Source organism: Schistocerca nitens, chromosome 11, assembly GCF_023898315.1.
Source record: "Schistocerca nitens isolate TAMUIC-IGC-003100 chromosome 11, iqSchNite1.1, whole genome shotgun sequence".
Taxonomy (NCBI): domain Eukaryota; kingdom Metazoa; phylum Arthropoda; class Insecta; order Orthoptera; family Acrididae; genus Schistocerca; species Schistocerca nitens.
Window position 1 is genome coordinate 135,870,784 of NC_064624.1, and position 14,191 is coordinate 135,884,974.

Here is a 14,191-nt window from a genome sequence, read left to right on the forward strand (position 1 = left end):
GTCTGGGCCGCCATTTCTTCCAAAGGAATCATCGGCCCATTTTTCAGATCCGAAACGATTACTGCATCACGCTATCTGGACATTCTTCGTGAATTTGTGGCGGTACAAACTGCCTTAGACGACACTGCGAACACCTCGTGGTTTATGCAAGATGGTGCCCGGCCACATCGCACGGCCGACGTCTTTAATTTCCTGAATGAATATTTTGATTATCGTGTGATTGCTTTGGGCTGTCCGAAACATACAGGAGGCGGCGTGGATTGGCCTCGCTATTCGCCAGACGTGAACCCCTGTGACTTCTTTCTGTGGGGACACTTGAAAGACCAGGTGTACTGCCGGAATCCAGAAACAATTGAACAGCTGAAGCAGTACATCTCATCTGCATGTGAAGCCATTCCGCCAGACACGTTGTCAAAGGTTTCGGGTAATTTCATTCAGAGACTACGCCATATTATTGCTACGCATGGTGGATATGTGGAAAATATCGTACTATGGAGTTTCCCAGACCGCAGCGCCATCTGTTGTTGAAAATTGTAACTACTGTAATTTCGAAAGTTTGTCTGCCTGAAAATGTACTGTTGTCCCAAGCATATTGCAACAAACGGTGTATTTCTATCGCTGCTCGTTTAGTTTTTATTGCCGTTTCAAATATACCGGTCATTTTTTAAACACCCTGTATAAGGGGAATAATCAGCTTTCACATAAGGCTAGACCCTACAGTACTTAACATTTGTACTTCATTGGCAAAGTTAATTGTTTTGGTGTGGCACTGAATACATACGAGGGGGCCGTCAAAGGAGAAAACCGAACATCCACCACAATGGGACCGTGGAATAGTTCCATTCAAAAGTAATCACCACACACGTTAAGATGTTTATCCCACTTGGAGAAAAGATGATCAGTTCGTGTTTTCTGTCTACAGCTCGTGGACTAGTGGCTAGCGTTGCTGCCTCTGGATCACAGGGTCCCGGGTTCGATTCCCGGCCAGGTTGGTGATTTTTTTTCTGCCCAGAGACTGGGTGTTTGTGTTGTCTTCTTCATCAGCATCATTTGTGACAGTGGCTGGATTGTATTGTGTAAAACAAATTGGACTGTGCCAAAAATTGGAATTTGTACGGGTGCTGATGACTGCGCAGTTGAGCCACACACAAACCTATCGTCATCATCATTATGTTTTTTAGAATGCAGTCAGCCACTGATGAATCGACAACCTCACGAACACTTGCATTGCCGTGTCCAACTGAAATAGATGTCCGCATGTGTCTTCCATCAGGCCACCAAAGATAAGAAAATCACACAGTGAAAGATCTGGATTATATGGAATTTGGTGTAGTGTTTCTCAACCAAATCGCTGAAGCGTAGCATGTACCTGATAGGCAGTTTGGCGACGATTGTGCAATGGAATTATTCCGTCAGACAGCATTCTGACAGCCCGAGGGTAAATGACAGAGCAGACAGCAGAAACATCGCACATCTTCCACTCCAAAGAAACCAAAGGCTCTACACACAAGTTCCAGTAAGGTCACTATGACCTCCGACTGTAGAGGCCTCCTCCTTGTCGAGTTCTCGAGCCTGGAACTGGAATCGATGCGCAGCACTACGAAGACACTGTGGTGCACCATAAAGTCAGAATGCACGGGAATGCTGCTGGACGAAATCGGCTTGTTGCATGATAATGAATGCCCTCACACTGCCAATTGGACGAAAGCTACGCTTCAGAGATTTGTTTAAGAAGCATTAGAGCATCATCTGTACAGCTGTGTGTTTTTCGCATCTTTGGCAACCTGAAGAAAGACGTGCGTGGACTTTGATTTCAGTCGGACAAAGAAGTAAAAGAGGGTGTGGGGTTGTGGATCTGCTAGCAGCTCAACACCATTTAAGGAAACAAACTGATCATTTTTTTCCCTCCCAGTAGGATAAATGATTAACACGTGTGGTGACTACTTTCGAATGGAACCATTCCACTGTCGCATTGTGGTGGGTGTTTGGTTTTCATTGGTCTAACTCTTTTAGTTCACATTTACACAAAAGCAAAACAGTTTGTATTAGGCAGTGTCCTATGGTAATTTGTTCCAGTAGATTATTCTTCTGTAGTTCAATTAATCTAGTCTATAATGAACTCCAAAGAGTCTAACAATCACTGGTTTTGATGACAATTACATTTTACACATATGTAAATCACAAGACAGTCCATCTAAAATGTCCATTAATTTAGTTTACAGAATTCACTCGAAAGTTATTAAACATTCGAGTTCTTGAGTTTTGTACTGTCTACTGTGAATATTTTTGCTTGCAACGAACATCCGTGTGATGTGAGGTCAGTACTTCTCTCCTACTTTAGCGTAGTCTTACTCTCGTAGTATGTTACATCTACATGGTTATTCTGCAAATCACATTTAAGTGCCTGGCAGAGGGTTCATCAAACCACCTTCACAACAATTCTCTGTTATTCCAATCTCGTATAGTGACCAGAAAGGATGAACACCTATTATCTTTCTGTACGAGCTCTGATTTCCCTTATTTTATAGTGGTGATCATTTCTCCATATGTAGGTCGGTGTCAAAAAATATTTTCGCATTTGGAGGAGAAAGTTGGTGATTGCAATTTCGTGAGAAAATTCTGCCACACTGAAAAACACCTTCATTTTAATGATGTCCAGCCCAAATCCTGTATCATTTCAGTGACACTCTCCCCCATATTTCGTGATAATACAAAACTTGCTGCCCTTCTTTGAACTATTTCGCTGTACTCAGTCAATCTTATCTAGTAAAGATCCCACATTGCACAGCAGTATCTAAAAGAGGACAGACAAGTGTAGTGTAGGCAGTCTCCTTAGTAGATCTGTTAAATTTTCTAGGTGTCCTGCCAATAAAAGGCAGTCTTTGGTTAGCCTTCCCCACAACATTTTCTCTGTGTTCCTTCCAATTTAAGTTGTTCTTGATTGTAATTCGTAGGTATTTAGTTGAAGTTATGGCCTTTAGATTTGACTGGTTTATCGTGTAGCCGAAGTTTAATGGATTCCTTTTTGCACTCATATGGATGATCTCACACTTTTCGTTATTTGGGGCAATTGCCAATTTTTGCACCATACAGATATATTTTCTAAATCGTTTTGCAATTTGTTTTGATCTTCTGATGACTTTACTAGTCGATATACGACAGCATCATCTGCAAACAACCTAAGACAGTTGCTCAGATTGCCTCCCAAATTGTTTACATAGATAAGAAACAGGAAAGGCCCTATAACACTAACTTGGTGAACTCCAGAAATCACTTCGGTTTCACTCGGTGACTTTCCGTCAATTACTACGAACTGTGGCCTTTCTGACAGGGAATCACAATTCCAGCCACATAACTGAGACAATATTCCATAAGGATGCAATTTCACTAAAAGCCTCTTGTGCGGTACAGTGTCAAAAACCTTCCAGAAATCTAGAAATACGGAATTGATCTGTAATCCCTTGTCAATAGCCCTCAACACTTCATGCGAATAGAGCTAGTTGTGTTTCACAAGAATGATGTTTTCTAAATCCATGTTGACTGTGTGTCAATAGACCATTTTCTTCGAGGTGATTCATAATGTTCAAATACAATATACGTTCCAAAATCCTGCCGAATATCGACGTTAATGATATGGGCCTGTAATTTAGTGGATTACTTTTGTCTGAAAACTGCGTACTTAACACCTTTGTTCTCCAGAGCTCACATTTCTTACTGTGCCACTCACTCGTATGCCTTCTTGAGATCCAGCAAGGATATCGGTAAATCTAGCCTGTATGCCACACTCTGAAGCTCTGCTGCTGTTCCTTAATTTTCATTTTGGTTCTGTAGTTCGTTTTCTTAATAGACATCTTGGATAATTTGCAGAGCAGGAAAGTCGGTAACCCCCCCCCCCCTCTCTCTCTCTATCTATCTATCTATCTATCTATCTATCTATCTCTCACCCTCGCCCATCCATGACCACTCCATCCCGTTCTCCTCTTTAATCTCCTTTTCCTGTACCAAACTACACAGACTTAGTTCACAGAGCAAGCCCATTTGCTCCAAATTTCTGAAGTCCGAAGACTGGTCTGATGCAGCTTTCCACATTAGTCTATTCTGCAACCTACATACAGGTACGAGGTGTGATCAAAAGGTAACAGCAATTTTTTTTTTTTAATTTTGTGGGCTTCAAGCATTCGATTTTCAAAATTTTTTATCTTATTGATACACATGTTCCTGATGTGTGTTTGCAGTTTGAGCTGTTTTGAATATTTAGTTTATTGCTAACAACCGAAAATGTTGTATGTGTTTTTGTGTGCTTGGTGAATTTTTACTTTTGAAAAGGATGGATCAAAAAATTTGCATTAAATTTTGCTTGAAGAATGGCATAAAGTTGTAAGACAATGGGTTTACGAGTGGTCTAAAAGTTTCAAAGAGGGTTGTGAAGGTGACGTCTGCAGTGCGTGCTCTGGCACATAAATTAGTAGTGACAATGTGGAAGTAGTAAAGAAAATGATTCTGGAAAATCGCTGAATCACCATAAGAAAGGTTTCTGCTGATTTTGGCATAGCCTGTGGCTCATGCCAAGTAATTTTTTCGCATGTTTTGGGCAGAAATGTGTAGAAGCAAAGTTTGTTCCGAACTGGTTGAATCTTGACAAAAAAAAGACGTCACATAGACATAACTTAGGAATTGCTGAATAACATTGACAACAATCCAGAAGGTTAAACCATTGACTAAATATGGGTATACAGGTATGACGTCAAAACTGAGGCCCTATTGCCGTGATGGAAACTGCCTGAATAGCCAAACTGAAAAAAATTAGAGAAGTATGTAGCGGTTCCGCCTGCTTTATTTCTTCGTTTTGTATGTCGTCCTCAGTGTCTATGTACTGCGTTGCTACACTGGCTGAAAAATGGGGTTTGTAATTTGGACACTGACTATTGTAAATAGTCTAGCACAGTTGCATTTCACAGATGTTTACTTTCACTTTTCACAACCCCCATATACACATTTAATATATGGCCAGTGCACTATTGTTTAAACTTTCCATAAGCCTCATTAATAGTTCGCAGGCGAACCTCCACATACTGCTACAGTAGTTTACTGTTGAACACCTACGAGCAGTAATAAGATAACCACATAGTTCAGTCCTTCAAATAAATTGAACAGTCACTGTCATAGCTTTAACACATGACCTATTGTTGTAACACTTACTTCACGGTTAAGTCGATGCATTGTTTCATTCTAAGCAAGACAGGTTCCTCGTCTGAAACTCTGCCGTGGACTGAGTATCTTTTAAACAAAAATCGGGCCTTTATATATCCTCACAATAATAAGTGCTGAAACTACACATTGTTCGAAGTTTAACTTACAGAAATTTCAATTAAAACTTAACTCATTAAATTAACTGAATATATCGAAAAATTCGTTCTTTTTAACAGTTAATTCTTTTACAAGGGTTAGGCCGAATTATTTGTTTAAATCATGAAATCGACCTGTATAGTTATGCAGACAATACTCCTGACAAAACTGTTAATTACTTTGAAATTGATTAAGGGCTGGCTTTGCTAACATGTTTCTAATAGATCCAAATAGATCCTTTAATTTACTATTAATTGTTCCTCTAAATGTTTGTACTTAGTGCAGAATTTACATTTGTTTATATGTCAACAGGATCTAAGTTAGGAAACAATTACTGATTTCGCCCTATAATGAAAGATACTAACCTAGTAATAGTCAAAATAAATTGGAAAATCAATTGCATACATTAAACTTAACACAAAATTAGATCTGGTGTTATGTTCTTTAAAACTAAGGGCCAATCTTTCTCTTTTATGAAAATGCAGATTATACTCATGTATGTTAATGTTAATTAAGTCAAAATGAAAAATTGAATTTTAAGGAGGCAGAGAGAGGAATTAAAATTATCCCAGCTTGCTTCGTCAGAAGTTTGATCACACGTGAAGGTTCTTCTCACTGTTTCCTTCGATTACACTGGGACAGTGTATCGTGAGTTCCGTTTTGTGGTTGTATGGTAGCACACTGGACTCGCATTCGAGAGAATGACGGCTCAATCCTGTGTCCGGCCATCCTGATTTAGGTTTTCCATTATTTCCCTAAATCGCTTCAGGCAAATGCCAGGACGGTTCCTCTGAAAGGGCACGGCCGACTTCCTTCCCCGTCCTTCCCAAATACGATGAGACCGATGACCTCGCAGTTTGGTCTCCTGTCCCAAATCAACCCCAACTGCTAATTATTTACTAATTACTAATCGAAAACTTACATTACAAGAACAGTCGACCTTATCTCATCTAGCAAGACAGAACTGCTACAAGCAAAACTCACATTTCTGCTAACTGTTATGACACCATTATTTTTAGCCTCCTTTGATATTGCGGACAATGATGAATCCAATGTTTTCGGATCAACCAAGAATTTCACTTCTCAAAGTACCATATGGTAACTCTCATATGCATTTTTCAGCCCACTTCCTGATCTTGTGTCATTTGCTTTTTGCAGAATTTCGTTCACAACAAAATGAATTTTTCTTGGTCTAGTCAAGAACTGCCACGCATAGTGCAACACACAGTAAATATATTGCGCAGTATATTGGGGGAGCATTAATATTTTTAAAGGTCTGAAGGCTTTTTCAGTATGCTGCGCAAACTATCAATACAAACTGTGATGGTCTGTATATTGTTTTTCCACAATATTCATTACTGTGCAATAAATATTGTGCATGTTAATGCAACACACACACACACACACACACACACACACACACACACACTAGAGAGAGAGAGAGAGAGAGAGAGAGAGAGAGAGAGAGAGATATCAGTTATCAGGGGATGATTAAAAAAACATTAATTCTATCTCTCTAGCAGGGAGAGAACAGGATTCCTAGGTGACTAAGCAGAAAAGTTCATCTTTATTTCCAAAGTCAGTCGTTAGTTTATTCTCAACACTATCTCAAAAGCTGGAAGTACAGGAACCTCTGTGTTATTATACTCCACCAGATGACTATTATCGAGGCAATGTATTACAATCATTTTTATGTATGTCTGACAATTATGCTCTGTACACTGGTCCTGCACGGTCCTGTCGGTCTCACCGATCTATAAAACGTGCCACAACTGCGAGGGACGTGGCAGACAACTGAGAAACAGAAGAGGAAAAAGCTAGGAGCGGCACTGGTGGGGTAGAAGATGTACGCGCTGCTGGAGTGGGAGCACAGAAGGGGATAGGAGGGTAGAGGACGGGGACGAGCGAAGGCTGAGGCCTCGTGGGTTACACAAATGAAGAATTTGTTATTGGGAGAGTTCCAGCAGTGCAATCCAGAAAAGTTGGTGTCGGCAGGAAAAATACATACGGTGCAGGCTGTGAAGTAGTCACTGTTTGTCAGTGGCCATTTGTGCGGGCTGACCGAGTGTTAATTTGTCGTGCCCACAGAGAGTGCAACACGGAGGTTGCAGCTTAGCTTTTAGATCATATGGCTGCTTTCACAGGTGGCCCTACATTTAATGGGGACAGGAGAGGACTGGGGTAGGTGGCGGTGAAAGAATATACGGGGCAGTTTTTGCACCTAGGTCTACTGCAAGGATACGAGCCGTGGTGCAAGGGGTGCAGTAGAGAGATACGAAAATTGCATCGGTTAGAGAAGCAGTTGTAACGTTCCCTGGCAAACTCACGCTATTAATAAACTAAAATTTATTTGTATCATAGACGCCGCTCTGAGCAATCTGTATATATTGTAATTATTTAACAAAAAATATTATTGAATTTTGTGTAAAAGACATTTGTTATTATTGTAATATTTTTTGTAGTAATATTCTCTCTGTATTTAGGATGGTAATATTTCTATATTAATAATGTAATTGCGAAATTTGTCAATATCTGCGATAACAGAGATGTGAAATTCAGCCAGTGGAAAATAATGTCGTGAGATTACAAAGAAATGTTAATAGTCAGCAGCAGTATAAAAGCACAATGCACTATGTATTCTTTGGTCTTCCTCCTTTAGAGCTGAAAGCGATAGGAAGCTGTGACGAAGCGTATTATGAATGGGTAGATTTCATTTGTCTGTATCTAGATTTAGCCGCCATTGAAGGAGAAATTACGAACTAATGTGAGTTGAATATTTGTTGTGGTCTAAATATATTGAAATTTATAAAAAGTGTGTATTATTAATGTAAATTAGCTTGCCCATGTCATCCATAATATTTCTTTAAAGAATTTTCAGCATTTTTAGCGGTGTTGCTGGGCTGTGCCGCGACCGATCGATTTGCAGCGGCGGCACATTTAAAAAAATTGTTCCGCTAAAGAAAAATTAACCAAACCCGTAAATCGGGAACAGATGATAAAAAAATTAGCAGTGAATTCAGAGAATGTTCTTCTTTTGCAGCGATCCTGAGACTGACGGATTTTAAAAATAGTTACACATTTGTGCATTCATAGGCGGATAGTCAATGTTGAAATTTAACAATTTTGGTTCTTTCAAATAACTTAAATGTATAGCGATGTGTGATTTATCAGTGATAATTAAACGTCGGCTTGGCAATATTTTACCATTTTCTGCTAATAGAGACAGTCTTGTGTTCCATAGCTAACGCCGGGAAAAAATTCAGTAAAATATTTAAAAAAACCCACTGCAGTTAGAAAATGTGTGCCAAGGCCGAATTATGTAAAGGATTTAATTCTCAGATAAATATTCTTAATAATCAGTTAATATGAGATCACGTAATTTTAAATGTACGTAAATTCTTTTGCAAATGCATTTTTTTGTATTACCACACGTAAATAAGAGAGAGGTTCTACAACAAAGTTTGTTCGTTCGCACGCAAAGAAAGTAAGGTAAAGAAAATTAACTCAAAAGCAAATTTAATAAAGATAACTGATGATTATTTAATTTTTAACTCTTTTTCTTTAATGAAATTATATTTTTTTTTCGTAAATTTCATTAAACAGTGGAATACCACGTGGGAGGGGTGGAGAGAATATTGGGGACGATATTCCTATTTCGGGACTCGACAAGAAGTAGGTAATACCCTGATGGGGAGTGTGATTCAGTTGGATGATACTGTGACGGAAGAGGAGTGCTCCTGTGTGCATATAGGAGGTGCTAGGTGACTGGAGAGATCTGTTTCTGGGCAAGACTGGAAGGGTAATATCTGTTTCGTGAAGGCGTTTGGGAGACCCTCTGTACATTTAGTGAGGGACTGACCATCACTACAGATGCGACAATCGTGGGTGGCTGGACATCCCTCTCGTGGAAGTCTCTCTCTTTGCACACTATCAACAATTTCAACTGTACAGCTCTTATTTCTACACCTTTCGTACCAACCTCTGTGCTCACACTGAGAAAGAAATGGGAAAACTACCTTCACGTACATAAATGGACAGCCTTTCAAGTACTCACCAGAATTATCTTCGTCTCGTCCAGCTCCTCCTGAATTTTTGTCATCGGGTCCGCCTCACGAGGGTTCTGGTAGCGTGCCAGGTACGTGTTTATCTGTGGAAATGCCACCGCCTGTTCATCCGCCGTCGGCCATGACGAAGCAGGAATCTTTGTGGCGAATTCATCCAGCACCTGTGTAATGTGCATTAGTCAGCACTTTAACTCCAATGCCTACTATAGCTAATGAAAATAAGTAGCAGATTTTTATAATGAAAGAGAAAAGAAAAAAAATACAGCTAAAATAAAATTTTTAAAAAATTGAAATTCGAGCATGGACGAAAACAACATTTCATCTACGCGATGAGTAGCAATCTACCATAATTCATACAGGTTTTTAATAATAATAATAATAATAATAATAATAATAATAACAACAATAATAACAATAATGTGGCTGGAAGCATAGAATGCCATTAACCAATAAAATGCTGCTACAATGACTCTTTATAGTTAGCTTTTGAATCACATATTCAGTAGCTTCACTCACAAGGTGTTTTTTTTTTTTTTTTTTAAATCTGTTTCCTAATAATCTTATAAACCACTTCAATATCAATTATGGAAATCTAATTCCAAATCACATGCTCATATTATTAATTATGTTTCAAGTATGTTATGAAGCAGAATGTACTGAAATCTGTATCAAATTTCAATTCATTAGATTATTTACTTTAGCTAATATTGGGTGGTAGGTAATGCTCAATTGTAATGTACTACTTCCGAAGACGCACATTATAATAGCAACACTTAGCAGTACCCTCATATGCTCAAAACCTATTACACAGATGTAACAAGTAGGTGCCACATTACAAGTGTTTACCCCTTGTTGTGGAGTAAACTGAACCCACCAATATCTGATGTCGGCTTCGCCAAATAGCATAATGGTGTTCAGGCATGCGATACATGCAAACAGAAAGGTATAGAACACTGATGGTATTTCTGCTATTTTGTCTAAAGCTGACATATTGAGCCCATGGCTGTGTACAAAATATGGTTGAATTTTACACAGAAGATTACAGCAACCGCCCAATTTTTACAATGCTATTTATTTATTTATTTATCTATTTAAACAGTGCCACTACCAGTTTCGAACTGCTAGGTTTATCTTCAGACTGCTAGTTCACGTTTTACATTACATTTCATGTTTTGTTTCCCCACCTGACGAAACGTCCTTTGCATGGCGATGCTAAAACAAGATGTGAGATAACGTCTTTTAATTGTAATTTGTGCCTCACTATGATTTTAAGTGATGTAAACAAATCATAATAATAATAATAATAATAATAATATGGAAGATGTTTCGGTTGCTTACATGTAAGTAACCAAAACATCTTCCATTTAATAACAATTACAATTAAAAAGACGTTGTCAAATGGTTCAAATGGCTGTAAACACTATGGGACTTAATATCTGAGGTCATCAGTCCCCTAGACTTAGAACTACTTAAACCTAACTAACCTAAGGACATCACACACATCCATGCCTGAGGCAGGGTTCGAACCAGTGACTGTATCAGCAGCGCAGTTCGGGACTGAAGCGCCTAGAACCGCTCGGCCACAACAGCCAGCAAAGACGTTGTCTCACATCTTGTTTTGGTTGTAGGGCATCACCACCCCAGTGAAGTTTCGTCAGGTGGAGAAACAGAACACGAAATGTAATGTAAAACATGAACTAGCCATCTGAAGATGAACATATCGGTTCGAAACAGGTAACTGTGCTGTTTAAATAAATAAATAGCATTGTAAAAAGTGGCTGGTTGCTGTAGTATTCTGTGTAAGAGTCAACCTATAAGATGATATTTCTTTTGCGCATATATTAGTTTTTGGAATGTAGGTCGGTCATCAGCAGATTCAAGCATCAGTTTTGTTGCGACTATCAGGGTCAGTACACATCTGACAGATTTTATTTGTATTTGCTGCCATTACAATGCACACACACAAGACAGCAAGCATGATACTTCCAACAAACCTTCCTTGTAAGCATTTGCTGCAACAATCATTTCTGTAAGTATTCCTGGTATTGAGACCTCATTTGTATAGTATACGAATCGTGCTACCTTGTATGCTTTTGTATGTGAATAGAACCACTGAAGACTGTCGTCTCATGCACACTAGTTTCAGCAATAAGAAAGAGTCTTGAGTAACTCTTTGGTAGTTAACAACGACAGTCTGCCAACATTTTGAAGATGTGAAAGACTGCTTACAGAAAAGATTTGGGGAGCATTCTACTTGAAATAGCAAACAAATCAGAAATGGACTGCACATATTTGTGACAAATACATAACAAATTGAGATTTTGCTCATACAAATAAATCTGCAGCTTTCCGTCAGTGCAGAGAAATGGTAGACATTACTAACAGGCGACAATAGTGCAATATTACCTTTGTGATGAGCGTGTGCGCTACGCGATGTGGGTACTCTTGGTCTGAGATCAGCACACCAGCCAGGTTATCCGCACGAACGTAGACGTGGCACATGTATTCTGTAACACATTGCGTTTATATTCAGTTACCTAATGTTGTGCTCTGAACTTTAATCATATCTCTACACATTGCCCAATAAACAAAATCACCACTAAACCAGACAAGTTGTTAAGCAGTAGATACTTAAGTGCTACCCATGCAAACCCTGGGCAGATTGCTACTTCTGAGAGTCAATTTTCTGAGTTTCCACGCAGTCCTCATTTCTCCTCCATTAAGGGGACCACAGGCAAAAAAAATTCGATTTTCAGTTTTCATCATATTTTGACAGATTAAGGTTTTATTTAAGTACTCTGAACAGGGTTTTGCCGAAAATAATTTTTCGAGCATTTAAAGAGCATTTTCCTACCACGTGTGTTTATGTGCCACGCCCGCTTTTCTGTCACCGACTTTTCTGCATATATTTTAGATCTTTATATCCCCTACATTGCACATTAGGGATTTTTTTTCCCTTACTCCCAAGTGTGTTGACTATCCTTGGAATGCAACGGTCGGTATTCTTTTGTTTCTGCTGCTTGTAACAACATGCTTTCAAACACTTGGTTAGTTTTGTTCAAGTGTGATTGCGAGTAGTGGTTATAGAAAACTTGCAGGTATACTATGGGCAGGCAATTAGGAGAAATAAAGAAAATCTAGAGACAATGAAGAGAGATGTTTGGGCCATATTCTTCCATAAGTCCTCTACTGATAAGCCATGTATTGTGTCCATCAGGAGAAAATTTGTCACGCAAATACAATAGGGCTCAGGCAAGTGGAGAATCTTATTCTCACCAGCATCCTCTTCCTGCTGCTGTTATTACAGCAATTAAACCTATTTTGAGATATTTGTCTCATCCTGATCTTCTAAGGACATGTCTGCATGGGCAGATATAGAACCCAAATGAATGTTTCAAGAGCATAATTTGGAACCGCCTTCCCAAAACAGTATTTGTAGGCATGCATACATGAAACTAGAAGTTCATGATGCTGTTATTACATTCAATTGTGTTAATATTGGAAAGTATTTGGTACTGAAAAAGATGGGAATTAATCCTGGTGAAAATATGACCACTGGGCTGCAACACTGCGATAAAATGATGATAGCCGATGCAGACAGGTCTGCATCTAATATAGACAAGAAAGCAAGACAAACATCCAGGAAGGAGAAAAAGAAGCTGGAAGATTTGCTAGAGGCCAAAGAAGGGCCATCATATGCAGCACGACAGTTTTAATGAACTGTAAGTAACAAATTTCAAAAGTTTAGTCAAAGTCAATTTCCCACAAACTAAAATTTTCAGTACATATGCCCCATTAAATCAGAAACTATCATAGATAAATGAATGAAAATTTCAGAGACTCTGCATAACATAAAAAGCCACCTCTGGTACTACATTCATTAATATTCCCCCATTAGAAAGTTCACAAAAAAATATTTTCTGCAGAAAAACTTAATATTTTTGTTAATAAATTTAAAAAAGTATTTCTTAAAACCTATAAAATGGATAAAGTAGATTTTAGTACAGTTGACTATTATCATCATGTAACACACAGTAAAAATATTAAGGTCCCGCATCAAATAGTTTTTTCAGAAATGGGTCAAATATTTGCCTAAATTGACATATTTTAGATAGGCAGGGTGTGGTCCCCTTAATTATCAGTTCATTTTGTTCTCTTTTTTCCCCAATTTTGTTCTCCAACTGCACTTCCATTTCCCAATTATTTGTCTGCACGAGTTTCTGTCTGCAACTTCTACAGAATTTATTTGGGCTCTTTCTAGACATTTTCTCTGTCTTCTTGTGTATTTTAAAATTGTTTAAGCATCTCTTGTTGCTGGGAGACTGGATGTGATCATAAAATTTTAATCTCCTTTTTCACGTTTGCTGCAAGGTTGGTTAATTTTTCTGTTTTCCAGAATTTTAATCTACAACCAGTACAATTCTGTTTGGCCTGAGAATCTGTCCCATAATACTGCTTCCCCTTTTTTGCATGTTTCCCATCTTGTCTTCTATGAGCAGTTAATGGTTTCAGCGGCGTCCACGGTTTCTGGCTTGATGTGTGGAGAAAAACGTTTTGTTGTAGACACTGTGACTTCTTCCGGAGACCCTCTTGACTTTCAGTACACAAATTTTCTGTAGTATTATTTCTTCCCCAGTAGGTTTAAAGAGATCTAGACCAAGTCTTTTAAAAACAGTACCTGCCGCTAGGCCATTGACAGACACAGGCAGAATGTCTCGCAATGTTGTTTGTTATTCAGTGAGCACAATTGATTGCCATGGTTACCAGTGGAGAAATGCCTC

The 14,191-nt window shown here is 38.7% G+C and overlaps 1 protein-coding gene across 1 annotated transcript in view; it reads right to left on the reverse strand.

Moving 5' to 3' along the window:
• LOC126213224 (synaptobrevin homolog YKT6) overlaps nucleotides 1-14,191 on the reverse strand; it is a 59,513-nt gene that overhangs the window by 18,714 nt on the left and 26,608 nt on the right. The window contains exons 2-3 of the mRNA XM_049940868.1: nucleotides 11,817-11,917; nucleotides 9,401-9,571 (exon numbers count right to left, since the gene is read on the reverse strand). Coding sequence (XP_049796825.1) covers nucleotides 9,401-9,571; nucleotides 11,817-11,917 — 272 coding nt within the window. The remainder of the gene's footprint in view (nucleotides 1-9,400; nucleotides 9,572-11,816; nucleotides 11,918-14,191) is intronic.